The 27,247-nt window shown below is 39.3% G+C and overlaps 1 protein-coding gene across 1 annotated transcript in view; it reads right to left on the bottom strand.

Moving 5' to 3' along the window:
* Positions 1-3,155: 3,155 nt before the first annotated feature.
* IL31RA (interleukin 31 receptor A) overlaps positions 3,156-27,247 on the bottom strand; it is a 40,709-nt gene continuing 16,617 nt past the window's right edge. The window contains exons 6-16 of the mRNA XM_074570676.1: positions 26,465-26,616; positions 23,282-23,447; positions 22,597-22,679; positions 21,899-22,115; positions 20,249-20,431; positions 17,789-17,890; positions 16,267-16,413; positions 13,550-13,690; positions 8,655-8,748; positions 7,003-7,081; positions 3,156-6,204 (exon numbers count right to left, since the gene is read on the bottom strand). Of these exons, the coding sequence (XP_074426777.1) occupies positions 5,605-6,204; positions 7,003-7,081; positions 8,655-8,748; positions 13,550-13,690; positions 16,267-16,413; positions 17,789-17,890; positions 20,249-20,431; positions 21,899-22,115; positions 22,597-22,679; positions 23,282-23,447; positions 26,465-26,616 (1,964 nt within the window). The 3' untranslated portion in view covers positions 3,156-5,604. The remainder of the gene's footprint in view (positions 6,205-7,002; positions 7,082-8,654; positions 8,749-13,549; positions 13,691-16,266; positions 16,414-17,788; positions 17,891-20,248; positions 20,432-21,898; positions 22,116-22,596; positions 22,680-23,281; positions 23,448-26,464; positions 26,617-27,247) is intronic.

Raw genomic sequence — 27,247 nt, 5'->3', positions numbered from 1 at the left:
ATGACTGGTAAATTGGGAGAGAAGAAACTTGATACCTGACGGACCAGTCGACGGGCTGCGTTCTCTTCCTCCACCCCAGGCAGGGACGCCTTTCTGGGTAAGCGCTGCGCCTTTCACCCCCTGGTGAATGTTACCCCGGGTTGTTGTACTATCGTTATTTTTGCTAGCAATATTAACCTTAAGTAATTAGCGCTATTGTAGTCAGTGAATTTATCAACAGCAATCTCGAATCTGCAACTGTTGCCCTCAGTAAAGTAACTAATTTCGATTATTTGTGAATCTGATTCAGTGAAAGTCCTTTGGTGGGAATCTGATAGTAAATCAGTGAAAGTCCTGGGACTCTGACAGACAAATATCGAAACTACAGTCCTTTTAACGCGACACACCTCCAGACTGCTCGCTGGTGGGGCGGTGTGAGGAGCAGAAAAGGCCTTGATGCTGCGTAAGCCCTGCTCAGCAATAACTAAAACATCCCTGTGTTATCAACACTGTTTCCAGCACAAATCCAAAACATAGCCCCATACTAGCTACTATGAAGAAAGTTAACGCTACCTCAGACAAAACCAGCACACACACACACACAATAAAGGATGGAGGTTCTTCTTAGCTCTCCTTTTGTTGTTAATGTATTTATAGAAACATTTTTTATTGTCTTTTGTGGCAATTGCCAGATTAAGCTCTAGCTGAGCTTTGGCCCTTCTAATTTGCGCCCTGCATGGCCTCACGACATCCTTGTAGCCATCCTGAATTTCCTGCCCCTTCTTCCAAAGGTCATACACTCTCTTCTTTTTTCCTCAGTTCCAGCCAAAGTTCTCTGTTCAGCCAGGCCGGTCTTCTTCCTTGTTGGCTTGTCTTTGGGCACATGGGGACACAGTGCCCTGGTGCCTTTCAGATATCCTTCTTTAAGAATGTCCAGCCTTCCTGGACTCCTTTGCCCATCTGCAGTGTTAAATCTCAAAGCAACATACGACACGAACGCAATGGCATCACTGTGCAAAACTGGCAAAAGGAATTGTAGCAGGACTGTTGAAATGACTGCAAAGGTGACACGAACACATTTGCAGAGCAAGAATAGAAGCTGCAAGTCCCCCCCACACACTCTGTGCTTGGATTAGGGCTCTGTTGCATGCAAATATTTCGCTCTGCTACATGAGATACCAAATTCAGACCAGCGATGCAGCTCTTCTGAGTAATTTCTCACTTGTGAACAGAAGTTGAAGCATCTGTCTTGAGAAGTCATCAACTACCTCAAAAAGAGAGAGGTCTATTTATAATAAAACAATCTTTCATAGGAAAAGATAACATATTATATGTAATGAAATACAGATTGTGAGAAGATAAACACTAAGTAGCTCCCACTAGTTCAGACCACTTGCCAGTCCATCTACGGCAGCTGCTCAACAGCAATCACAACATCTCTGGAGGAGCACTCGTTGACCAAGTAAGTGCTAATTGAAGGAAGGAAGCTTCCTTCTCTTCATTGCATTAACCACTAACATACTTTTACCCCCTCTTTGGGCAATTGTAAAGGGCATGAAGAACACAGAAATACCATAGGTCATATAGCATGGAAAATTTGCCTGTAACAGGTTACATCAAAGAGTTTGTGGGATTCCTGTTCAAAGAATTCAAAATTCTGGTGAGTTAAAGGTAAACTTATGTAACAAAAGACTGAACGTTTCATTTAGCTAAAAATCTGGTAAGTGAAAAACATGACCTATTAATAATCTGCAAGGGATCAGCCTTATGGTCAGAAAGGAATTATTGTATGATATACAGAAGAATGACAACTGTGAAGACGCATGATTATCTTCTTGAAATTATGCCACAAGCTGATCTCTATTAACCTTGCAAAGACCCATAAAACTGAGAGATTAATTTTCTTCATTTTAAGGAGAGTTAGAAATGGGCATTTTTCAGAAATCTAGAAAAGCTTCTCTCTAGGAATGATGACTCCAGGTGTTCTATAAAAAAAATGTACCAAAAAAATTAAAGTATTGTAATGTTCAACCTGCCATTTCCAGTTGACATTATAAAAGTGAAATAACTGCCCAAATACTCAATTTATTTGTGGATCCCTTCAAATAGGATTATATTCAATACATTGGATCCTATATAATAAGATCTGTTCAATATATTAATCAATGACGTGGATGAAGGGATAGAGTGCACCCTCAGCAAGTTTGCTGATGACACAAAACTGTGAGGGGTGGCTGACATACCGTAAGGTTGTGCCGCCATACAGAGAGACCTGGACACGCTGGAGAGTTGGGCAAAGAGGAACCTAATCAAGTTCAACAAGGGCAAGTGTAGGGTGCTGCACCTGGGGAGGAATAACCCCATGGAGGAATAACCCCATGCACCAGTACAGGCTGGGGGCTGACCTGCTGGAGAGCAGCTCTGTGGAAAGAGACCTGGGAGTCCTGGTCGACAACAGGATGACCATGAGCCAGCAATGTGCCCTTGTGGCCAAGAAGGCCAATGGCATCCTGGGGTGCATCAAGAAGAGTGTGGCCAAGCAGGTCTAGGGAGGTCATCCTCCCCCTCTGCTCTGCCCTGGTGAGGCCTCACCTTGAGTACTGTGTCCAGGTCTGGGCTCCCCGGTTCAAGCACGACAGGGAACTGCTGGAGAGGGTGCAGCAAAGGGCTACCAAGATGATGAGGGGACTGGAACACCTCTCTTATGAAGAAAGGCTGAGGGATTTGGGTCTCTTCAGTCTGGAAAAAAGAAGACTGAGGGGGGATCTTATCAATGCTTATAAATACCTAAAGGACGGGTGTCAGGAGGATGGGGCCAGGCTCTTCTCAGTGGTGCCCAGTGACAGGACAAGAGGTAATGGGCACAAACTTGAGCATAAGAAGTTCCATCTCATCATGAGGAGGAACCTCTTTACTTTGAGGGTGGCAGAGCACTGGAACAGGCTGCCCAGAGAGGTGGTGGAGTCTCCATCTCTGGAGACATTCCAAACCCACCTGGACGCATTCCTGTGCAACCTGCTCTAGGTGACCCTGCTCTGGCAGGGGGGTTGGACTACGTGATCTCCAGAGGTCCCTTCCAACCCCTATCATTTTGTGATTCTGTGATATTTCTAAATGAATAAGGAAATCTAAAATGCCTAAATGGTGTATTTAGTATAAATTGATAAAAAACTTTTCCATGTGCTCTCAGTTTTATTTTTTTCATGTTCACAGCATTAGTTTGAAAGACAAATTGTGAAAGGTCAGAAAAAGTACAACTCTGAATGCAAAACAAACCAAGTCCAAGAAGCTGGTGTTCCAAAGCATGGGCAAAAGGCAGCCCTAATTTCTGAGATGTACTGAGCCCACTTATTGCATTACTCTTTTTCAGATAAAACAATGGTCACGAAAATCAGAAAACAGAAGAAAAGAGCATAATAGCAACAGAGAAGGAAATAAAATGGGATGGAAAAGCAGGTTATTACTTACCCTCCAGAAGCTAAGAGATGTTACAGGGAGACTCTACCCAAACCACCCATCAAGAAGCTCCCCTTTCTAATGATCCCTTAAAGGTGGCATTATTTTTATTTTTTACCCGACTCGATCATGCAACTCAGAGTATGAAGCTTCCATAATGCTGCTAAACAATTCCTAGACAGGCCCCAAAATAGCTCTGTATTATTCTTAAATCTTGTGATATTAAAACAAATACTGAGATTTAAGGGGGAAAAAAAACCTGCTGTGAATGATTCAGTGACTTCTGCACGCTAGGAAAGGGCAAGGTGGCTGTGAGCAGTAAGACCAGAAGGGAGTGAAGCAGCAGGAGCATTGACTCAACCAAAGCTGTGTCCCATGCTCATTTCAGAGCATGACTTACCTAAGTAAGCAAGGGCTTTTAAGAACAGACATATATACATTTTGGCTTATAGGACTGTGGTTGGGAAAGTGGAAATCAGTGTTGCTGTAGAAGGAACATTTGCAGAAAATTTTTTATCCTTTCTTGGAAACTAAACAAACATTGCTATAAGTAAGAGCAGCTTCCAAACTATAGGTGAAAAACTTAATGCAAACTTTACCCTGTCTTCCCCCACATAAGCCAGGGTAAGGCTCAGCCTCTTCATTCATGCTGGACAATATATTTTCCATTCTCCCACTCCTCTTCCTGCGCAGAAATGAAAGGCTTTCTATGCCTAGTCACATTTGTCTCTCACTTTTCTATCCCCATGACTCCTGTATCTTTCTCACCCCTAAAGGACTCTGTAGATATACACAGACAAGGCTGATGCTGTCAAGCCTTTAAATACTGGGAAAATAGTTTTAAGTCTTAAAACAACTATATGCCATATGTATGTCATACTCAACACCGCCTTTTAACACATTTTACTTAGAGTTGACTCTCCATCTCTTTTTTTTAACTTGGCATTTAACATAGTAAATATTTCAGTAAGAATTTTACAGTAATAGCCTCGTTCCTGCTGAAAAAAAAATTAGCGTGATGGCGAGTTTCCTGCTTAATTGCTGCTATATAAAATGGAAACTACAAGTAGCTTTATGACTTATCAAAATCATAAAACAAATTACAAAAGTTATAGCCTTCATGTAGAAATCTTTAATCCTAAATCAGTTACCAGGGGATATCTGGGGATGTTTTGTAGACTTAGTGTTTTTTCAATACCTCCCAGAAAAATATTTCCTAAATATAAACTCAGGGCTTATTCCAACATAAGATGCTGTATTTAGTTGAATATTTTTTTTCAGTTCAAAATATCAAAGCCTCAACTGGGAAACACAGTTTTAACCTGGGAGAAATTAGAGGCAAAGGAACAAGAAGATATCCTGCAGATAAAGGATATCTTCCTTTATATAAGAAGAGTTTTGAAAAACAGCAAACAAACAGGAGACACAAAAGCAGCACAAAAACGCAAGAGAAAGGGAAGGAAGCAACAAAGCCAGAATAACACTCCCTTTTCCAAAATTCAGATAAGTCAATAGCATACACATAACAAACATCCTCTCATTAAAGACAGGGAAACTATGAGCCAAACCAGAGATTCAAGAGTCAGGATGCAAAAAGACAATTACTGAAATCTACCAAGTATTTGTAAAACTGGAGGAACACTATGCATAAAACCAGATACAAAACAATCGAGGGAAATAAGAACAGGAAAGCTGTTCCTCTCCATGTCACGTAACGAAGGATTCATCAGATGCTGGCTGCGTCCACGTCAGTCCACGTTTGCCCAGCAGCACTCAGTCATGGGAACTGGTAGCCTGGGCAGAAACCAGTGAGCTGCTTCCACTGCGGGATGCTTCATCAGTAAAGATGAGTTTGCTTTAGCAGACTGATCTGGGAGAACTCAGAAGAAATAAGAAAAGCCACTTCCTTTGCCTCACTACTGGCACATCTATCTGGTTAGAAAAAAACAACTGAAAAAAAACCAAAAACCCCCCAACCCACCCCACACTGAAAGTGAACCCTACAGGTATAAACACAGTGCAAAAATGTACTTCACAGTTGTTCAGAGGAAGGGGGTGTTTTCATCCAAATTAACTGAGATCAGCCAGTCTAGAACATAGGAACACAAATGGGCAGCAGTGTCAAGATACATCTCACAAGGGGACTTTACAAGGGAACGTTTCCTCCCGCTAAGGAGCCGTGGATAGCCCGAACATGTCCAGCGTTATGTAGGATTGTCCCGTGGCATTTTGTTGAAAAGGAGGTAGAACAGTTGACTGGCTTTTGGATTCATTCTTATTGCACTCTGGCAAGTTCTCAGAAATAAGAAATTCCCTTGTTTTAACAGAATTTTTAAGGTACGGATTGAACAGTGCTTTTTCACTGAAATTTTCCAGCTTTAGAACTTCTTCATTATCATTTTCTTCATTTTTAATTGAAGTCTTTTGGAATTCACGTAAATCTTCTTCCAGCATTTCTATGGGTTGGATTTCCTTCACTGGTGTCAAAGCTGAATGCGTTTGACTTCCGATACCTTGATCAGTAATTATATAAGACATGGGTGGTGAAAAACATTTAGCAACTTCATTTTCTTCATTATACCGTATCTTTTTATCTCCATTAATCATGCCTTTTGTATTAACATCCGTACATTCAGAAACATGGTTTTCACAATGCATTAGTAATGATCCTTCCTGACTTTCTTCGGGAAAACAATGTTCCAAAACACTTAGGTCTTCAAAGTCTATGGTTTTAGCCTCAGATGTTGCCCCCTTCATAAATGAATTATTCTGTCAGTACAAAGAGATACATTGGAAAGTTATACAGGTTTATGTATTCATTTATTTTTTTAACAGATAAAATATTGGCATTTGAGATAGGTTTGACTCAATTTTAAAAGTGCATTAATAAAGAGTCCATGTGCATTTCATCTGGGATGCAATTATACGTGAATGAGTACTAAAAATTACAATGTTATTCTGTTCACTTGTTAAACACTCTCATACTGGGTTTTCTGTGCTTAATAGAATAAGGCGCGGAATCAGGCTTGGACTGTTTCCACCCTTTCCACTCTAACCAGCCATTTTTCAGACTAAAGTCTAAATGCCATTCTCTGCAGATTACACTTTCAAAGTAAACCTGATCAACTCCACTTCACTAAAATAAACATCAAAACTTTAATAAGGAATAAATATCCAACAATAAAAAAAGACGGAAATAATATACCAAATCTTATTGTATGCTGCACTACATATTTGTGGAGAAGGGAAGAGATACCCAGATGTGGGAATCCGACCTATAAGGCTCAATAACCTAAGCAAATTTAATTGACTTTATTTAATAAGGCATGTCCACAGTCACTTTATAACTTCAAAATATTGTTTCTCGTTATCATGTAAGAATTAAATTAATATACTTTATAAAGATTCATCTTTTCTATTAGTTTGAAATCCAATTAAAAGCATTTTATAGCACTTAAACAGAAGAATGAAACCCAACTTTTTTTTTATTTAGACTTAAATGGCTGTCAAAGAAGGACTTCTCTCCATTTCATCTCTTTTTTAATACATAAAGTTGCAAATTATTACCATAGATGCATCAAGAGGCCATTCCACTGCCATGCTTTCCGCAGGATTGGGTATATCAGGCCAGCAAACTTTTTTAAACCTATGATTGAGAACAGAATTCTAGTCACATGGTGAAAGAAAGGGATTATTAAAAATAAAATTAACAAACCCCTAGAAAGCCCCAATACTGCTAAAATACCAAACTTTCACAAAGGAACTCTTTCCTACATTAACACAATCTTTTTCACCAAAACTCATTTCCCTCACGTTAATTTTTATTACAAAAAATCTCAACAAGTAAAAATCTTGGGTTACAGCAACATTGCAGAAAAATTACTAATGCACAAATGTGGGTTTTTAAAACTATTATTATATAGTAGATCAAATAATAGCACAGCAAAATAAGACTGTATACAAAACCTGTTGAGATCATGTTTCAGGGTGGCTCTTCAGTGAAAAGCCACCTCAGGTAAACTTTGCTCTAGGTAAATGTCCCTAGCACTACACCACACTAGAGCTACTCTGAGTTCATGTGTTAACAGCAGATAAATGGTGCTAATTGGCACTGTAGCTTATACCTGTCCAATATAGAAGTAAAAAGGAAACAAAATTAATCAGTAATTGATACTGGGTATATATATAAGTGAACAAAAACCAGGCCATAGCTTGTCTTTTCACATTGCAATTTGAGCTACACAAGAATATAAACACTCAACTACATCTCAAACTATTCTCCAGAATCAAAACATAGTTTCTTACTATTGTGAAAATTCAGAATACACAATACAGATGAAGATGTAAAAGAGCTGGAAATTATATTTACTACTTCAGCTATACTTACTACCTGATGCTTCACGTGACTACAATCTGGGTACTAATAGCTTAGAACACTCCAAAATAGTGAAGATTTTTAACTTCCTTATTAAGCTTCAGTCAAACAACCCACTCACTTTTCATCCTAAAGAAAAGCACATTTTATAACCTTAAAAAATCCTCACAGTCACCTTTTGGATGTTATAGCATCCCCAATGCTCTGAGAAAGCAATTGTCCCCTGGCAGGGGACATCTGTAACAGCAGATAAAAGGATTATGAATCATGGATCCATATGGATCCATACTCATGGATCAAGCATACAAATGCTTCCACATGATGTAATTTCTAGTTTCTTCATGACTTCTTTACAGTTCAAGGGAGTGTCACAAACTAATGAAAGTAATATTAATGTAGCTAAGGTAAGCAATAGGGGTTCTGTGAAATGTGTTCTAGTGGTTTACTAGCAGATAAGAGTGCCTGGGAAACTTTTTTTTGGCGTTATTAACTTTTCAGTAACTGACTTAAAGTATGCTCCCCTCACTTCATTGACCATGGAATTGCAAATGGCACGTAGCGGTTTTGATAAATTGATACAGGTGATAAGTAAAACTGTTTCTCCTATTTATTTTGCTCTGATTTACTGCATTTTCTAAAATTCACTTTTTTTTTTGGACTATAGCACATTAACAGCAGTTAAAAGGTGTATGTTTAGTTATTTGTTTCTCCAGTTGCTTATTTTCTTAATTTTACATTGGTTTGGAATGCAGCAAAAGCATCTATAATATATAAAAAAGTTTGCCTTTTACAAGTCAAAATTAATGAATTGCATTCAGTTTTAGAAGGTAGAAAATGTACTCACGCATGTTTTTTCAAAATGCATGTTATCCAAAGGCCTAACAGAAACAACATGCTTAATCCAACGGGTAGAGCAATGAAAATAACATCTTCTTTATCTTTAGAGGGAGGGAAAAAAAACAACCCACAGATGTTTACCATTTCTTTACATAATCCCTTAAAACAGTTAATTTTCAACACCCAAGTCACCTAATTAGAACAACGGTAAAAAGCTCTGACAAAACTAGCCACTATTACTCAGAACACTGTATGGTACTTATTGTATGACATGGCAGAAGATGAGTAATTTGAACCCAACAAGTCACAGTCACTGAGCCAGAAAAGCAGCTCATGATGATCAGAATATCTCAGAAACAGATTTATTGCATTTTAGGATTCCCTTTATTTAAAAAGACATCTGCAGGTCTCCTCGTCCAACTTTGAAATGAGAATCAGGTCGGTTAGGGTCATACCAAGCCGACCTTTGAAAGTCTAGGGTGAAAAGTCTACCACCTCTCTGGACACATGTTGTTTTAGAGTCACTTAGATTTGCCATATAGTGCCACTTTTACCTATTACTACAAAATAAATAGTAAAATCAATGCAGGAGATAGGTAGGTTTTAAATAAACAAAAAATGCAGTTACCCCGACTGAAACAGTGCATAGATTTCTGAGCTAGCTTCCAAACACCTGCCAGAGGTGTGTACTGACAACAACAGACGCCAGACCTCAGCATAGCCTAACTTACCCTGCATTTGACTGGCAAACTAGCAGATGAATTTACGGGTAAAAAATAAATTAGCTTCTGCTGCCTCCCTGGGGCCCAGGTCAAGGATGTGAAAAGGATGCTTCCTTCCCTGGTACAGCCCTCAGACTACTACCCACTTTTGCTCTTTCAGGTAGGCAGCGATGAGGTAACAAGAAGAAGTCCAAGGGCAATGAAGAAAGATTTCAAGACCCTGGGACGCCTGGTCAAGGGATCGGGAGCACAAGTTGTGTTCTCATCTGTCCCCTCAGTTGCGGGGAATGACGAGGGGGTAAATAGGAGGAGCCAGCAGATCAATGCCTGTCTTCAAGCCTGGTGCTACCAGCAGGACTTTGGGTAGTTTGATCATGGCCTGATCCACAAAACACCTGGCCTGCTGGTAACAGGCAGGAATACCTTGACTTCCAGGGGAAAAAGGGTTCTAGGACAAGACTTATCAGGGTTCATTGAGAGGGCTTTAAACTAGATTTGAAGGGGGGTGGGGATGGTACTGGGCTTGCTGGTGAGGTGCCAGGGAGTAGCTGCTCAGCGCTCGTGGGCCAGTGTGCCAGTATTTCTGAGAGCCAGAAGGCACACCACATCTCTAGGGTCAAAACTACACACACGACTCCCTCTCTGAAATGCTTATACACCAATGCACGCAGCATGGGGAATAAGCAGGAAGAGCTGGAGGTCTGTGTGCTTTTGCAGGGCCACGATCTCATTGCAACTACTGAGACGTGGTGGGACAGCTCACATGACTGGAATACTGTCGTGGATGGCTATGTCCTTTTCAGGAAAGACAGACCAGCAAGGCGTGGTGGTGGAATTGCACTCTATGTGAGAGAGCATTTGAAATGCATCGAACTCTCACTAGGGGCAGATGACGAGAGGGTCAAGAGCTTATGGGTAAGGATTAAGGGGCAGGCAAATATGAGGGACACTGTTGTGGGTGTTTATTACAGGCCACCTGATCAGGATGGGGAAACTGATGAGGCTTTCTACAGACAGCTGAAGGTAGCCTCGCAATCGCAGGCCTTGGTTCTCATGGGGGACTTCAATCACCCCGATACCTGCTGGGAAGACCACACAGCCAGGCATGCACAGTCCAGGAGGCTCCTCCAGTGCATTGATGATAACTTCTTGACATAGGTGGTGCAGGAGACAACAAGGAGAGGAGCACTCCTGGACCTGGTACTGACAAACACAGAGGGAGTGGTGGAGGACATTAAGGTTGGGGGCACCCTAGGTTGTAGTGATCATGAAATGATAGAGTTCAGGATCATGGGTACCACGCACAAAACAACAAGGAGTAAAATTACAACGTTGGATTTCAGGAGGGCTAACTTCGACCTCTTCAAGAGACTGCTTGGAGAGATCCCATGGGCTAGGGCTCTGGAAGGCAAAGGCGCTCAAGAAAGCTGGTTGATATTCAAAGACCACTTCCTCCAAGCTCAGGATCGGTGCATTGCTAAGAGAAAGAAATCGGCCAAGGGAAGCAGGAGACATGCATGGTTGAGCAAGGAGCTTCTGAAAAAGCTCAAGTGGAAGAAGGAAGTCTACAATAAGTGGAAGAAGGGACTGACCCCTTGGGAGGATTACAAGAATGCTGCCAGAGCGTGCAGGGATGAAACAAGGAAAGCCAAGGCCACCCTGGAATTAAACCTGGCCATGTATGTCAAGCTCAACAGGAAAGGCTTCTACAAGTATACTGGAAGCAAAAGGAAGACGAGAGAAGTTGTGGGCCCACTGTTGAATGAAACAGGAGCCATGGTGACGGAGGATGTGGAGAAGGCGGAGTTACTGAATGCCTTCTTTGCTTTGGTCTTTACTGCTCGGCCTAGCCCTCAGGAGTCCCAGTCATTGCGGGAAGTAACGGGGAAAGAAGAAGACTTCCCTTGGGTTGAGGAGGATCGAGTGAGGAATCAATTAGATCAATTAGATATTCACAAGTCCATGGGCCCCGATGGGATGCACCCAAGAGTGCTGAGGGAGCTGGCGGAAGTCATTGCTGGGCCGCTCTCCATCTTTGAAAGGTCCTGGAGAACAGGCGAGGTGCCTGAGGACTGGAGGAAAGCCAATGTAACTCCAGTCTTCAAAAAGGGCAAGAAGGAGGAGCCGGGGAACTACAGGCCAGTCAGCCTCACCTCCATCCCTGGAAAGATGATGGAACAGCTCGTTCTGGGCATCATCTCAAGGCATGTGGAGGAAAAGAAAGCTGTCAGAAGTAGTCAACATGGATTCACCAAGGGGATATCATGTCTGACTAATCTGATAGCCTTCTATGATGGCGTGACTGGATGGATAGATAAGGGGAGGGCGGTAGATGTTGTCTACCTTGACTTAAGCAGGGCGTTCAACACGGTCTCCCACAGCATCCTCATAGGGAAGCTTAGGAAGAGTGGGCTTGATGAATGGACAGTAAGGTGGATAGATAACCGGTTGAAAGACAGAGCTCAGAGGGTTGTGATTAGGGGCACAGAGGCTAATTGGAGGTCAGCGACGAGTGGTGTTCCCCAGGGGTCAGTACTGGGTCCAGTCCTGTTCAATATGTTAATCAATGACGTGGATGAAGGGATAGAGTGCACCCTCAGCAAGTTTGCTGATGACACAAAACTGTGAGGGGTGGCTGACACACCGTAAGGTTGTGCCGCCATACAGAGAGACCTGGACACGCTGGAGAGTTGGGCAAAGAGGAACCTAATCAAGTTCAACAAGGGCAAGTGTAGGGCGCTGCACCTGGGGAGGAATAACCCCATGGAGGAATAACCCCATGCACCAGTACAGGCTGGGGACTGACCTGCTGGAGAGCAGCTCTGTGGAAAGAGACCTGGGAGTCCTGGTGGACAACAGGATGACCATGAGCCAGCAATGTGCCCTTGTGGCCAAGAAGGCCAATGGCATCCTGGGGTGCATCAAGAAGAGTGTGGCCAAGCAGGTCTAGGGAGGTCATCCTCCCCCTCTGCTCTGCCCTGGTGAGGCCTCACCTTGAGTACTGTGTCCAGGTCTGGGCTCCCCGGTTCAAGCACGACAGGGAACTGCTGGAGAGGGTGCAGCAAAGGGCTACCAAGATGATGAGGGGACTGGAACACCTCTCTTATGAAGAAAGGCTGAGGGATTTGGGTCTCTTCAGTCTGGAAAAAAGAAGACTGAGGGGGGATCTTATCAATGCTTATAAATACCTAAAGGACGGGTGTCAGGAGGATGGGGCCAGGCTCTTCTCAGTGGTGCCCAGTGACAGGACAAGAGGTAATGGGCACAAACTTGAGCATAAGAAGTTCCATCTCATCATGAGGAGGAACCTCTTTACTTTGAGGGTGGCAGAGCACTGGAACAGGTTGCCCAGAGAGGTGGTGGAGTCTCCAACTCTGGAGACATTCCAAACCCAGCTGGACGCATTCCTGTGCAACCGGCTCTAGGTGACCCTGCTCTGGCAGGGGGGTTGGACTACATGATCTCCAGAGGTCCCTTCCAACCCTATGGTTCTATGATTCTATGATTCTATGATTCGAGTCCCGTGACAAATTTAAGGATAGATCAAGCACTTTTTTATATTTCAGTTTGGCCACCACTATGACATTTTATGTATGTATTGAAAACACTCTTCCAGAACTAAAAATGAGGAAGTGTCTGAACCTCTGACCCACAGCCATCGTACCAGCCTCCTTGATAAAATATGGCTGAAATAGTAAGAAATAGGAAAAAGTATTTCCCCACACACACTGGCCACAACCTGTGCACTCATGCATTAGTCGAGTTTATGTAGAAGAAGAGATGCAACACATTGCACAGCTATTCTAAATCTAGTATCTCAGATGGAAATGTCTACTTTTTAATAAGCTGTGGGGCACCCCATCCCATACTTGACAACATACAAACTGTTACTCCCACAAACATCCACAGTATTCCACAGCTTTATTGACAGCAAAATAAAGATTTTGGGGGTTGACTTCTAAACCTGAGGTTTTAGTCTGTGAGGTGATCAATGAAATTTAGTTAAATTCAGCTACTGTTGTGGTAATTCTTCCTTGTTTTGTTTAACACTAATTTAAAAAAAAAAAAAAAAAGAACGAAAGAAAGAGAAATAAACAAATGCCTAAACAAAAATGTCCTATATTTCTTACTCCCAAATCTGTTTTTAAAATAGTAATAACTAAGCTGGAATATTACTTACTGAATTTCAAAGTCTTGAAGGTTTTGGGCTCTCCAGTAGTTCCACCAGCTTCATTGCTTGCCATGATATAGACTGTATATTGCGTATTAGCCTGTAAGGACTTCAGTCTGTATTGCAGAACATCAGAGTTCACTGTCTTATCTTTTTAAGAGAAGATTTATGTCAATAAACACATGAAATAGTGTTACATCAAGGAACTGTACACTTGTTTAGCATCTTTTACAATGATAGGCCTCAAGGTATTTTAAAGACAACTTGAAACACAAAGTGATCTTATCAGTCCTTTGAAAGAGGAAACTTAAATTACCAAACAATGTTTCTCAATGTTACTTAAAAATTTAGAGATAAAAATAAACGATTATGCATTTACTTTTAAAGATAAATACACATATTTTTTTTTGCTGATATTAAAGATAGGCAAATTATTATCTCCTGTAGTTTATTTTATCATTGAAAACAGTGTTTTTGAGAACTTTATTTCCTGGAATCTAGGCTCAGAAATTAAGAACTTAACTTAAAATAGTTTCTCCAGCTCATGAGATGTAACTACATTACTAGTACATGCAGTTAGACACTGATCATCCAAAAGAACTCTTTCTATCTGCACTGGGATATCACCCAATAAAGTCAGAGGAAAGCCAAAATCAACAGGAGCTTTTTTCCAAGTTTCAAAATGTTCTTCTGAATTGAGCTCAACATTTCCAATACCTTGTCCATTATTCGAGTTAGTATGATGCACTTCACTTTTAGAATTTTTTAAGCAGGGCACATATGGTAACATTCTATGGCTACAAACAGTATTAAAAGCATGTTCATATTACGTAATTAAAGTCACTAAAACATTTTGTGGTGCATAAAGTCAAAGCCAACTCATGTCATGATTCATTTCAGTCAAGAAACACTCAGGAAACAGATATGCTGCGGTATGTCCTGAAATTAATGAGACTGAGTTTCTCTTAAATCAAGGAGGTGAAAGTGAAGTTCCAGAGTTAAAAGGCCATCAGTGAAGTCACCTTGGCACAAAGTGTACGTTCTGTTCTTATCAAAAAGATGTGACCAGAGAAGCCTCAAAAAACATGAGTACAGTAGGGTTTCACCATCTAAATTTAACTCCCTTGAGTTGCTATTTAAAACTAATTTCCTAAAAAAAATAATCTGAACCCCTAAAACAGGCACAGTCTGCTTTACATCAGAAGCAATATGCAGACATATGGCTCCATAACATGAGGCTGCATGTCTTCAGGATGACCCCACGCAAAGCACTCAGCATTAAATTACTCAGAAACCAACATGGCAGAAAAAATTGCATGTAGAGGACCAAATTTGACAGAAGTTATCAGCTTCCTCTTTCTAATTTAAAAATTATCAAGATTACTCTTGCCTCAGCTCCATACTGGATACCCAGAAGCAACTGAAGACATCACAAGGTTTGTAAGTTTGAGATCTTTTTTTTTTAAAAAAAAAGATTATGTTAGGTGTCTGCTAATAGTGATGTCTAAAACAAAGGAGGAAAAAGAAGCATTTCTGAAGCACTGAATGATCCAGTAGCATTCTTCATAAACCATACAGGAAGAACAAATTTAGGTCACCAAAACACTTCTCATAAAAGATTCTGCTGAGATTTATGCCAGAGAAGCCCTGAATAGATAGGATTATACTGACACCTTGTATAGATACTACTCCTGAAGCAGGAGATTAAGAATATGCTCAAAAAGTCATGCTACCAGCCCCCAGAGCAGAAAAGCAATACCAAGCATAGAAAATCAAGAACAGTTGAAGCAATTAATCTAAAAACTGCGTCCAAACCCACTATTTCTTGGCAGCTTGTTTTAGCTTCTTGGCTATCATTTGCTGTTTTGCTTTTATTACAAAACTGACTGTAAAAACATTTTTACCAGAAAATTTTCACCATACTGTTCCAGAAGCTGAGGGCCTGGGAAAGGCACGCTTCCAAGGACAAGCATGGAACTTATAAATTCACTGAACCCTCACAAAGTTCAAATTTATGAATTTGCACAGGATCTAAGACTCTCAAATATATTTTATCTTCACTTTAGCTCTTCTACTTCTGTCATGACTTTGTCCATTTTGCTTCAGAAGTGTGTCATGATGAAAGAGACATTTGAAGATTGTGGGAGACTAGTACATAAGTAAACGGGGAAAACAGCAAGTATCTGACAAATAAAACTCTCTAATTTGGTATAATCCTTTAAATTTGACATTTTGTTTTACTGTTAACAGAGAACAATCTGCAAAAAGACTCTCATATATGAGTTTCCATCTTGGTCTGGAAAGAGAAAAGGAATGATAGTACTGCCATATGCTGACTAAATTTATCACCTGGAGATCCACCGGATTTGCATCTGAGAAGCAGAAAGGATGATGTGGTCAACAGTCATGGCTGTGCTATCATGGGTAGTGCAACAGTAATGGCAAAAAAGATTAATTGAGAGCAAAGAGTGGGGGACAAAATAAGTTCAGAACAAAGAAATTGAGCAAGAATACATGTGCAGTATTAAAGCAGGGACTATTCACTAGGATACCCCATCATTTCAATTAAACCTAAAAAAAATTTTAATCTTTATGTAAGCCACATTTTAGTACCAGTATTTTCAGACATAACATACAAAGTGTGCTAATAACTATGAAAATAACTATCATCAGACAGCAGATTGTCATAACCCTGTTGAAAGTGTTGATGTTTAACATATACTTACTCAATTCTTTTCCATCTTCAGGTTTATAAAATATTGTATAATTCCTGATAAATCCATTTCTTTTGTCCTTTGCAATCTCCTTCCATTTAATTGTAACTTCATTTTTCCCTGGAATATCTGTTTCAGCCACAGGTCCTTCTGATGGCTCTACACAGAAGCATTATAGATTAGAAAAAGTAGTACAACAATCTAAGTCCTGCAAAGTTATCTATCTGTGATACTTCACACATACCAGGGACAACAAATGTACAAGTAAGTATGTCACCTTAGTGCTCTGATATAGCCCTTAACTTTTCTCACCCTCTTTAATGTGTGATTTCTTGTGATAATACTTCCCCTCACTTATTCGGGCGCTTGCACCGTTCTCAGTGTCACTGCACCCAAATACCTCAAGACCATGAAAAGGCTCCATCCTCACAGCATCAGAGAGAGATCGAGAGGTAAGACATCCTTGTGCACCCATGGGGGAACTCAGGTGCAAGGTCTCTGTGTGTGCAGGACGTCTCTGGCTGAGCCAAGATTCAACTGGGGTCTCCAGCACCCCCAGCCTTCGCCCATTACATTAGACAAAGTCTTTCTCCCTGCACAATACGACCCCAGGCGCATCGCTTGTGACTTTGAGGCAAGAGCTCTCTGCGCTTCAGTTTTAAAACAAGTATCATCCCCCCCATTCTCTGACAGCCTTTAGCAGCATCACAGCTCCCTATAAACAGGAAAGCACCCAAAACAAAGTTCTCATTGTGCTAGTAAGTATTACTCAAACATACAATACTCCATTACTTCCTCCTAGTAATTAATGCCATTCGGTAGGGCATTGTGCTACGTGTGTGTGCACACTTGCGTAGACCTATACACGCACACACACAAATTGATATTTTCACCTGAAATCTTAAAATTACCAGTAAACCACGTTCTTTCAGCTGGCTGTATAAACCACTGAATTCAAATTAAAATTCTACAAATAAAGAAACCTCCTCCTCTCCCCCCCAAATGCTATTTCATCCACAGTTTCTATCCAATTACAAACATCATGGCTTCTTACCATTTTTTATCTGCAGGACTGCAAATATTTTGTTACATTATAAAATTTAACAAAAAGCAAGCTTTTCAAACCATCCATTTTATTCTGTCAGTGGATTTTCCTCCTATATTAGGACTGGTAAATGTACTCAGGCACTAAAATCAAGTTCAATTATATATCTAAATGAGCTGTAACATTTAAGAGATAGCAAGTTTAAAAAACTGTGTGATGTTTGTAGCTATACTCTTTTCAAGTGCTTTGTATACAGTATGTAAACTTTAGAACAAATGAGTGGATTCAAGCAGCACAGGATACAAATTTTCTTTACTGAACAATTCAGTAGCTGATCTATGAGCAGAAATCAGGAAATCCAAATCCTGTTTTTTTTGGCATCTACATCTCTTCCTTGGTAATGCCAGTATCAAATTGCTCAAAGATAATACACCCTGAGAGACAGTCCACAACACACCTTTCATAATACTATTAGTTTAAAATACGTACTTTTTTCTTGAACATAACTTTGTATGGAATACGGAGCTGCTACTTTATTTCCATAGAGAGGATACACTGAGATGTTATAGCATATAAATGGTTTAAAGTTTCCTGTAAAGGGAAAACAGGAATATTTACATACAATTCTCTATGTGAGATTAATACAATGGAAGTAGAGTAAATCACAGTGCAGTTCTAAATATACTGTTACAGACCTCTATTTTCTTCAACTTTTTAGCAAGCACAACATATATTAATTGCTTCACTTGCTCATTACTGCCCTTAATGCAATGTATTTTGTTTAGTAGTATTCGTAAGAGCACTTGGTTTCTGACTCATTTTTCACTAGAAATATTTTGAATGGGTACTTATACTCCAGCCTTAAGTAACTTCTCTTATTCATCTCATAAAAGTTCAAGGTTTTGGAGAAAGCTTTTGTTTTCGAATAACCCGTATTAAAAGATACCTCCTGGCATACTTTTAATTTCACATATCTGTAGGCTTACTGCACTGCAGAGGAGAGTTTTGTGTCACACATCAAGCAACTTAAAAGGCACAGCAGAGCCCCAGCTCTTAACGCTACGTTGATGTTCCGGTTATGCCAGCTGCAGATCTGCTGCTAACCAGCTGGACTCAAAAGCACAATTGTCCAAGTGAAATCTCTGCAGTACAATTTTATGTGTTTCAACACACAGTTCAAGTTTCTGTAAATGAAGTTTTGAACTCTGAACAATCCAGCAGCCAAGCAATGAACAGGGCGCACGCCCTACTTACAAGCAACTGTCATCAACTCTGAGAGGACACAACTGTGGCTTTACTCCCCATGGGACGAAACCAGGGTAAAGGGTTTCCTAGACCATTCCTCCTCAAGATCCCCAGCTTGTTCAGCAAGAATAACGGCTATCAGCAGGTACTTGCGTTGTAGCGGCTATCTGCTGCTTTTTCAGTCCCTTACACTTATTGCAACCCAGCAAAAGTTACGATGGACCACGTGTCGTCCTTAAAATAATTCCACAAAAGAATGCCAGAATCAGACCTGAATAACAGTAAGTCTGAATTTGCCTTGACTTTTCTAATGTGAGTTGTGCTTGGGGTAAACAAAGATCTCCTGATAATGCTGAGGAGGAAAGCTGGGGTTTTTGGAAATATTGACAACAGATATAAATAACATTTATTCCTCACAGTAAATTGCTAAAATAGTGTAACTTTCAGCATAAGACTCCAGACTGACCCATCTCAGTTCAATGTGTAATAAACTGCTCTTGAACTTTACTTCAAGCAGATTTTTTGTTTAATTTGTTTTACTATAGCATAGAAACAGTATTTAAATCACTGTTATCTGAGCCAGTAAGACAAATTGCATGAGTAAGCTAGCTATATTCATTATTAATGAACCAAGTGCTCATTTTCACTTCAGAAAATGCAGGGTACTTGTTTTCTGAAAACTTTAGGCACTCTTTTTCCCTGATGTAGGATTCAGGAAGATCCTTGTATGAACAAGAACCGCTTTCAAATTTGATAAATTTAATTTCACTAGTGAAGAACCAAAGAGCTAATAATCCAAGATCCACTTACAACATATATTACATATATTATATGAAACATTTTCACCATTATTTCTGTGTTTGTAAAAAAAAAAATATCCAAACAGATAAAGAACAGTAGATGCATTTCACTAAATGTAATGTGTGTGGGATATTCACAATGACATCAACATACACCGCTTTGCCTTTGCACATATCTCTCGAACGCTGTACGTTGTTCGGTTTTTCATCGAAACTACATATACGTAAGGAAAACATTACTTCTTAGAGAGATTATCTGTTAAAAAAAAGTCAGCCTCTAAAACAAAAAAGTGAGCAGATCCTCACCTATTTGTACCTGCATCACAAGGCCACTGAAATCTCTTAGAAATGCCTTAGGTCATAATACAAATGTGACTATGTGACACTGAACGTACCAGATCAACCAATCACTCCACTTGCTTATTTTAAAGTAGAATTCTCCCTCAAATCCTTTTTCAGGTTTCTCGTTCTCTCTCTAACACATATCTAGCACATGATCTTTTCCCGTCTTCAAATTCATTTTTTTGGTTCTACATTTCTCTGCTAAAATAGCATACATCTGTCATTGGCCTCCCGACTGGAAGATTCATGGTGTAAGATCAAGCCACAGAAGTGCTTAAACATGAAATCTGTAGCCTAATCTTATATCCCATATAAGGTGGGATATATAAGCATACATATAAGCAAATACCACCTTGCATGTTGCATGAAAATTGCAGAGTTAAAATTACTATTAAATTACATGCACAGATTTCAATAAAGCATGTAATACTGTTATTTTTGAGAATAGTCTGAGAAAAGTTGAATAAATTGATCCTTGTTCTTTACAGTTTACTTATAAATAAATATACATAAATACATATATATGTACATTGTTACAGCTGTAACTGATAAATGAACATACTTTTGTTAGTTTTCCAGTTTGTAGAATTTGATACATATTGCCATGATCTACTAAAAGGATCTGTCTCCAATTCTTCATACCACTCCACTACGTATTCGGTTACTTCTGGTTCAGAGGCTATCCAGACCACAACCACTTCTTCATCTGTTGTAAAGGTCTTCACTGTTCCAATAATCTGAGGAGCTAAAAATTTAACACAAAGTGTCATCAACTCTATCTTCATAACAACTGCAGCAAGAAAACAAATCAATTATAGCAAGCTGAGACTGCTTTGTTAGAAGATGGTGGGACTTAGTCAAGGTTGAAAAAAAGTTTAAAAGGTTACTTTATACCTATGTTCACGCACATGTACTCAAAATACTTTAAGCACGTAAGAATTGTTACAATGAAAAGGGGAGGGGGGATTGAGGCGATGATACTCAAGGAGATTTACATATACGTAATCAAAGAGCACTCTCTCTTTTAGGATCTGAATTTTACAGTTTGTAAAATTTTACAAACCAATTTACTACCAACTTTACAGGTGGTGCAGATAAGCAAGTTTTGGTTGAGATGATAAAGGCAATAGAAAAACGGTAAATCAAGACAGAAAGGTCATGAATGACAGCGAAGCAAAAGTGAACCATCAACCTGCAGATCAGAGGTAATGAAAGTCTGAGTGAAAACCCAACCTGGCAAAGCAGAGGGAAAAAGCTTGCTGGTGAAGCAGAGGGAAAGAGACGTACGTAGGGGAAAAAAAGCATGTCACAGCATGGAAAAATCAGAAAAACATTTATTGTGGTGTACAGCAGCAGACAGGGAGGTAGTCAGCAACCTCCAGGACAAAATGACATCACGTCCATATATCCAGTTTTCTGATTAGACTGGAATTTGATTGAGCAATTCCAGGGGAATGCTTACACTTATGTCATGAACGACTGCTGTAGGAGAACTGACTGAAGTGTGTCAAATGCACCCTCTCTTAGGGATCACAGGCAGGCAGCAGGATGTTGCAATACAAGGCTCACAGAGATATCAGGATTAAACCTAAGATTCAAAGAGCACAACTGTTGTGCTAGAGTGGACAGGCTTCCTGACCCTGGCAGCGGCTGGGATGGGGCACTTTGGGAATGAGAGTGAAATGAAAATAAACACAATATTTCTCCCTTTGCTTCCACTGGTGCATCTTATGGACTTCTATTAAACACATCTTTGAATGATGTTGTTAAATGCACTACAATTAATGCCCTGTGGTAACCAATTTTATGACCTAGTGAAGGCATGAGAAAGAATTGGATGGGGCTCTATAAATTTATTTGTGAGACCCAAGGTTAAAGAAAAAAACAAAACCAAAAAACCCTCAGAAGGCAATAAAATAGAAATTCTAATGAGGTAAGAAATTGCTGATATCTCAGCAACTGTATCTCAAAACAAAAACCCCATCGATAATCACCTACAACAAAAACATGATATGTGATAGCAAATTACAACAACCAGATAATATCGTTCTGACTACAGAGCTTTGTACATAATACAGTTCAGTATAGAGAGAGATCTATGACAAAAGTCCTTAGCACAATTTTGCTTCCATTATAACAAAAGTTAAACAGATGTCAGGAAGAGCATTTTTTGTTAATGAGAAAAATATATCACAATACTGAGAAATCTTACTTTTTTCATCAGTGGATGGAATCCTCAAAATAGCTTCAGGAGAATTTCCAGCAGAGTTATAGGCAGTAATAGATATTATATATGCCTCTTCATTTAAAAGTAAAACAATTTTTGTATCAGCAGAGGTGCTTGTCATTTTAAGCGCAGCATTGTTTTCTGGAAAATACTTTATTTTGTAGCCTAGAATTCTCCCAGAAGGTGGAAAGCTGTTTAATGGCTATTATAAAAAATATGCAGTAGTAAGTCTTTCACAGTGTTATTTGCACAATCAAAAGTATATACTTTATTAAAGAGTCCAGATCAAATTACAAAATAATTATACTACATTTAGAAGAGCAAGGTACTTTCTTCAGTCCTATCTTCAGGACAGTCATTGAAGGAAATGTTCAAAAGTCAAATACTGAGATTTGAAACACAAAGAGCCTCTCATCACTCTACTAGACTTTGGTAAGCTGTAGTATTTAAGAGCAGTTGTAAGGACTTTATATCAGATTTCCCAGTGATCTGAACATAAAACTCTATCCATTTACCATTCAGAAAACAAAAGCCTTTTCAATTCTGCTTTAGTTCAGTGAGTATTTTTTCTGATGACAGCAAAACCCCCTGGCAGTCATATGTCCTACAACACTAAAATACTTCAACACAATATCAGCTGCAGGTTATTGATATGATAATCAATTCACAACAAGAATGTATACCTTCCACATAAGATGTACAGATCTGCTTCCAGATGAGAGTGAAGACTCAATTACCCTCCACAAATCCACTTTTTCTGACGGAGCTATTTAAAGACACAAAAACATCTTCAGATTTGTCGTTATATTAAAAAGCTAGTGTAATATGGTAAGAACAATCAAAACATTTCAAAAGTACAGTTGGAAAGCAACTTACTGAAAAGTTTTCCCTTGTGTAATGTTGTGCTTTTTTTCCCTGATTAGTACAGCTTCTCTCTTTCCATAAGTTTCTTTCTGCTTTCTTTTATTTGTTAAGTTCTGGAAGAGATTTTCTAGTCTTGTTTTATAACTGGCAATTTAATTTCTCTGCGTATAACTAATTTTATTGAACATACTTGCTACACTACATTTCTGCTACTTCGCAATGTTCAGTCTCCATCTACGCTCTTAATTTTTCCTCTTCACTGTCTGTCTGTTCACCCCTCTTCTTCCATAGCCCTACGTTTTTCGTATCACCTTTCAAATCTACACTCTTTTCTGTTGTCTTTCAGATTTCCCTCTTCTATACTTAAAAAAAATACACAGTTTTTTTAAACAACAAAATTCTAAATTCCATGGACTGATAATATGCTGAAATACAGTTTTCCATTATTAAATCCTAAAGCCCCAAAGAGTAACCAAAGAAAATTTTACTAAATTGTTAGCCTACCTTTCTCTTCCGTGCTCGCTGTTTTTGCTCTACTCCATTCACTCCAGAATATTGACACAACACTGATACACCGAATGGCAACTGAATATTCTGTGGAGTCCCACAGACCTGTGAGATTCCATGATCCTGTTTTCTCTGCAGAATTCAGACGGACAGTGACAAATTCCTGAAAGTAGATAAGTGAAGAAAAATTACTTACTAGAAAATTGCATACAGATATATGATGTAGTTTTTAAAAATAACACAAAGGATGTTATTTCACGTTTCCCACCTCACTTCTCTGAAACTCAGAATTACTTGTTTCGTATTTCATTTATCTGTGTAGCATCTTCGTTCTTCCTGTACAATTGAAGGGTTTGAAAAACTTGAGACCAAACTAGGTCTGCACTGACTGACCTGTGGCTTGAACTGTGTGCAGCTCACATGCGATTCTAGAGCAGCTGTGCTGGCACAGCAGGTGCTGGATGACGGCATTTCCCACTGGTGGGAAGAAAGTGGATATTGCTAAAGCCAATACCACCACCATGACCTGGATACAGCTCCACCTCACAGTAGGAGCATCCCTGAGGAAGCAGTGACCAACTGCAGCTTGTGACCCAGCTGGGTACTTGTTTCTTTTCTTGTTTTTTGTTTCTGAGTTACAGGGTCCTCTAGCTTTTAGCCATACAACAGTGTGGCTGTAGGCCATCCCAAAGGTTATCAGCATACGACTAAAATGAAAAGACCAATGAAAACATAGAAAATTCTGGTACCAAGAGAAAAAAAAGACGGGGCCTTTAAGTGGTGCAGGAAGACAAGAGTATGAAAAAATAATTGATGCAATATCTTCTTGGAAAAGTAATGACAAGGGCAGTAATTTCCTTGTCTTAAAAGGAGCCCATTCAGATCTCACTGATGGAAGTCAGAAGCTAGATTGTTGTTCCAAAACAAAAGGCGAAAGAAGACATGAACACCAGGAACTGGAGTTGATGCATCAACTCAACTGGACTGACAGTGGGAAGTAGAAGATAATGAACTACAGAAAGATTTAAGTGTTTGTGTACAGAATGATTGATATAAACACTACACCAACATAACGTCTTCTCTTCCAAGTTGCAAAAATTAATCAATAATTAACAAGTCTCCTCCTCTCATATTTCAGATATTTGAAACAGAAAAACACTAAAATAAATGTTCGAGCTGTCTAATTCTAACAAGGTCAGCAAAGGTAAGTTTTAGAATAAGGAAGTTTCCTTCTTGAGAGCCAATCTGAAGTAGTAACGTCATGCAGATTTACAACAACAAAGGCAAAAACTCGTGCAGAAATTCTTGTCTTCCACCAGTTGAACCCTCAAATAAAAAGTGAATCAAACTATAACGATACAAAATGCAGGCATCCACTCCTTTGAACACCGTAATAGTAAGTGTACTGCCTAACGAAACTGAAAATTTTAGTCCATTTAGTCCATGTTGAGTCTCAACAGACTCAATGTCAAAACCAGAAAACTGCTTCTATGAGAATGAACTCAGGGATCTACAAACCACTGCTAGGTGACAGATTCTTCAGCCTACCTGCAATAGAAAGGGCTTCAAAACTGTTATCAACCTTCTGCAGAACCTGACATAGAATTGCAGACACTCCATACTAGCTTTTAGTTACTTGCCAAAAGGCTCTTAAGAGTATTTAATTATAATTAGAAACTTAGTATGGGCAAGTAGAAAAACAGGTCATCTGTTTCTCACTCAGTAAAAACAGTTCACAGCAATCTATTTAGATAGTTTCGTTAGCAAGGCTTAAAAGGTCAAGAAAATATTTGGTATTTGCTCAAACAACTTTTTTTCGGTTTTGGCATATATGTACTGACAGACAGAAAAACAGCTCCTATATCATCTAACTGATGGTTTGAGACTGCCTTTGTTGGCTGTTGCCATTGGATTGGGTACTGACAAAACTATGAATCATGGCTGTCTAAGATCCTACAGAACTAAACTCACTGGATTTTTGTTTTTACTGATCATGGCTACTATTTTTTCTCTAGAATGTCTGTGGAAAAATGCAGGTAGGTTCTGAGGAAGAAACTGGATGTAGACTGCATTTGATAGGGAAAAATTAGACAAGTGATTTCTTATGCAGTTGCCAACAAATAGACATAATATACAATAATGTTGTATTTTCATAAAAACATTAATGTCTTCAACATTTGGGATGGATCTCATATGCATGGAAGCATAAGGACACCAGTGTCTTGACTCCAAAAAGATAAACATCTTGAGCAGGTATTTTGAATATATATTAGTTCAGTTTCTAAGACCCCGTGTGGACCTGAGGCATCCTTCCCATCAGATCATCCCAAATACTATATCCTGAATCCAGCAATTAATATGTCATGTCTACGGTAAAGATGCTTGCCATGAGAATGTGAGGAGGATGCTAATTAGAAACATCTTTAGTATCAGGAACTTTTTTAAGCCCTGAGGACTGCTTTAGGTTACCTTGATTAATTCTTGTCTCCCAGAATTACACATTTAATGCGTAAAATAGTAAGGTCAAGGCAGACATCTCAGTTTAATGAACTTAAAAAAACAAGCCAATCAACCTGGCCCATTCTTAAGTCTGGAAGAGGAAACAGTAAGCCTGCAAACAGAGTCACTTCCATACTGAGGAGCATTGGAACAGGCCATCTGAAAGAAGGAAATCACTAAGTGCTGGTTTTTTTCTATAACAGTTCAATTTAAGTGTCAGAAAGACAAACTTGGAAAAATAACTTACATTATTTCCCATCTTGAAAAATTTATACTTTGATTCATTTGAAAATTAATGTATCGTTAGTACATCTCAATCCGACTCAACTGTCGTGGTTAGGAGTCAATGCTGTTTTCATTACCAGAACGTGACAACAAAATAAAATATTTTGGCTGACTGTGTGTGTAATCCCTTAGCCTAAGATACCCCTTAACCTTTCACAGAAATATATTCAGAAGTACGGTATGTACCAAAACAGACTTTTACCAAAAGGAAGAGAACAATTCATTCTAGATAACAAGACAAAGACCTTAAGGTCGTGCATACCTAATAATGCTCCACTAAAATAACAAGGTTCTAATCATTATTTCCAGCTACTTGTTGCCTTTTTTTTTCCTATTTAGCCTATTATAACATTAAGAAATCAGTCACAAATTCAGAAGAAACTTAACGTAGCTTACCGAAGAGTTTGAATACAAGTTTCTGTATTGAACATCACAAAATAAGTCTTGTGAAGGGATAATCTTCTCAGGCATTTTCCAGGTTACTGTAAGCAACTGCCTTATGCCAGTGATTTTTTTAACTGAAAGTATTTCAGGAGGTTCAAGTTTTTCTAGAATGGAGAAACAAAAACATAAACAGGGGAAAATTCTTCTATAAAAGTTCAGAATTGCTCCACCTATGTGTGTTTCAAGAAGTTTATTATCCCAATAGTGCACATCCTATCAGGGTATTCACATGATGGTCTATTTTATAAAAATAACCCTACATAGGGGAAGTTCTCTGTAAGAGAGATTGCACCCTTAACTGATTTAGAGCAGACAAACTCACTCTCAAACAGATGCGCAGATTTCTTTCATCTGTGTCAACACTGAAGCGTACTACTCAGAGACAACAGCAAGGGAAAGAAATGAAGTGGAGCTGGGATGCCAAAGTCAAAACAGCAGAAGAGGGAAGAATTCAGTTGAAAAGGATTTGAGGGGGAGAGAAGCTCCTGGGAATTGCAGAACAGGTGGTTTTTTAACTTTCCTAACCAGAAAGTGGAATAGCAGAGCTTACTGCCATCATTTATGATGGGTGGACCTGGCGAAATCATAATATCACTATGCATTTACAGCCGGATATTGCACTGACAGCTAGTACCACTCAAAAGTACAAAAGTACAGCCCAAGTACCACTGAGTTTGACAAAAAGTTTTAGTATACGGCCTTTACTTGTCAATAATTAAAAACTTAGTAATTTAT

Source organism: Larus michahellis, chromosome Z (assembly GCF_964199755.1).
Source record: "Larus michahellis chromosome Z, bLarMic1.1, whole genome shotgun sequence".
Lineage (NCBI taxonomy): Eukaryota > Metazoa > Chordata > Aves > Charadriiformes > Laridae > Larus > Larus michahellis.
Note: the sequence above shows the minus strand (reverse complement) of the source record. Positions and strands in the feature narration are given on the sequence as shown.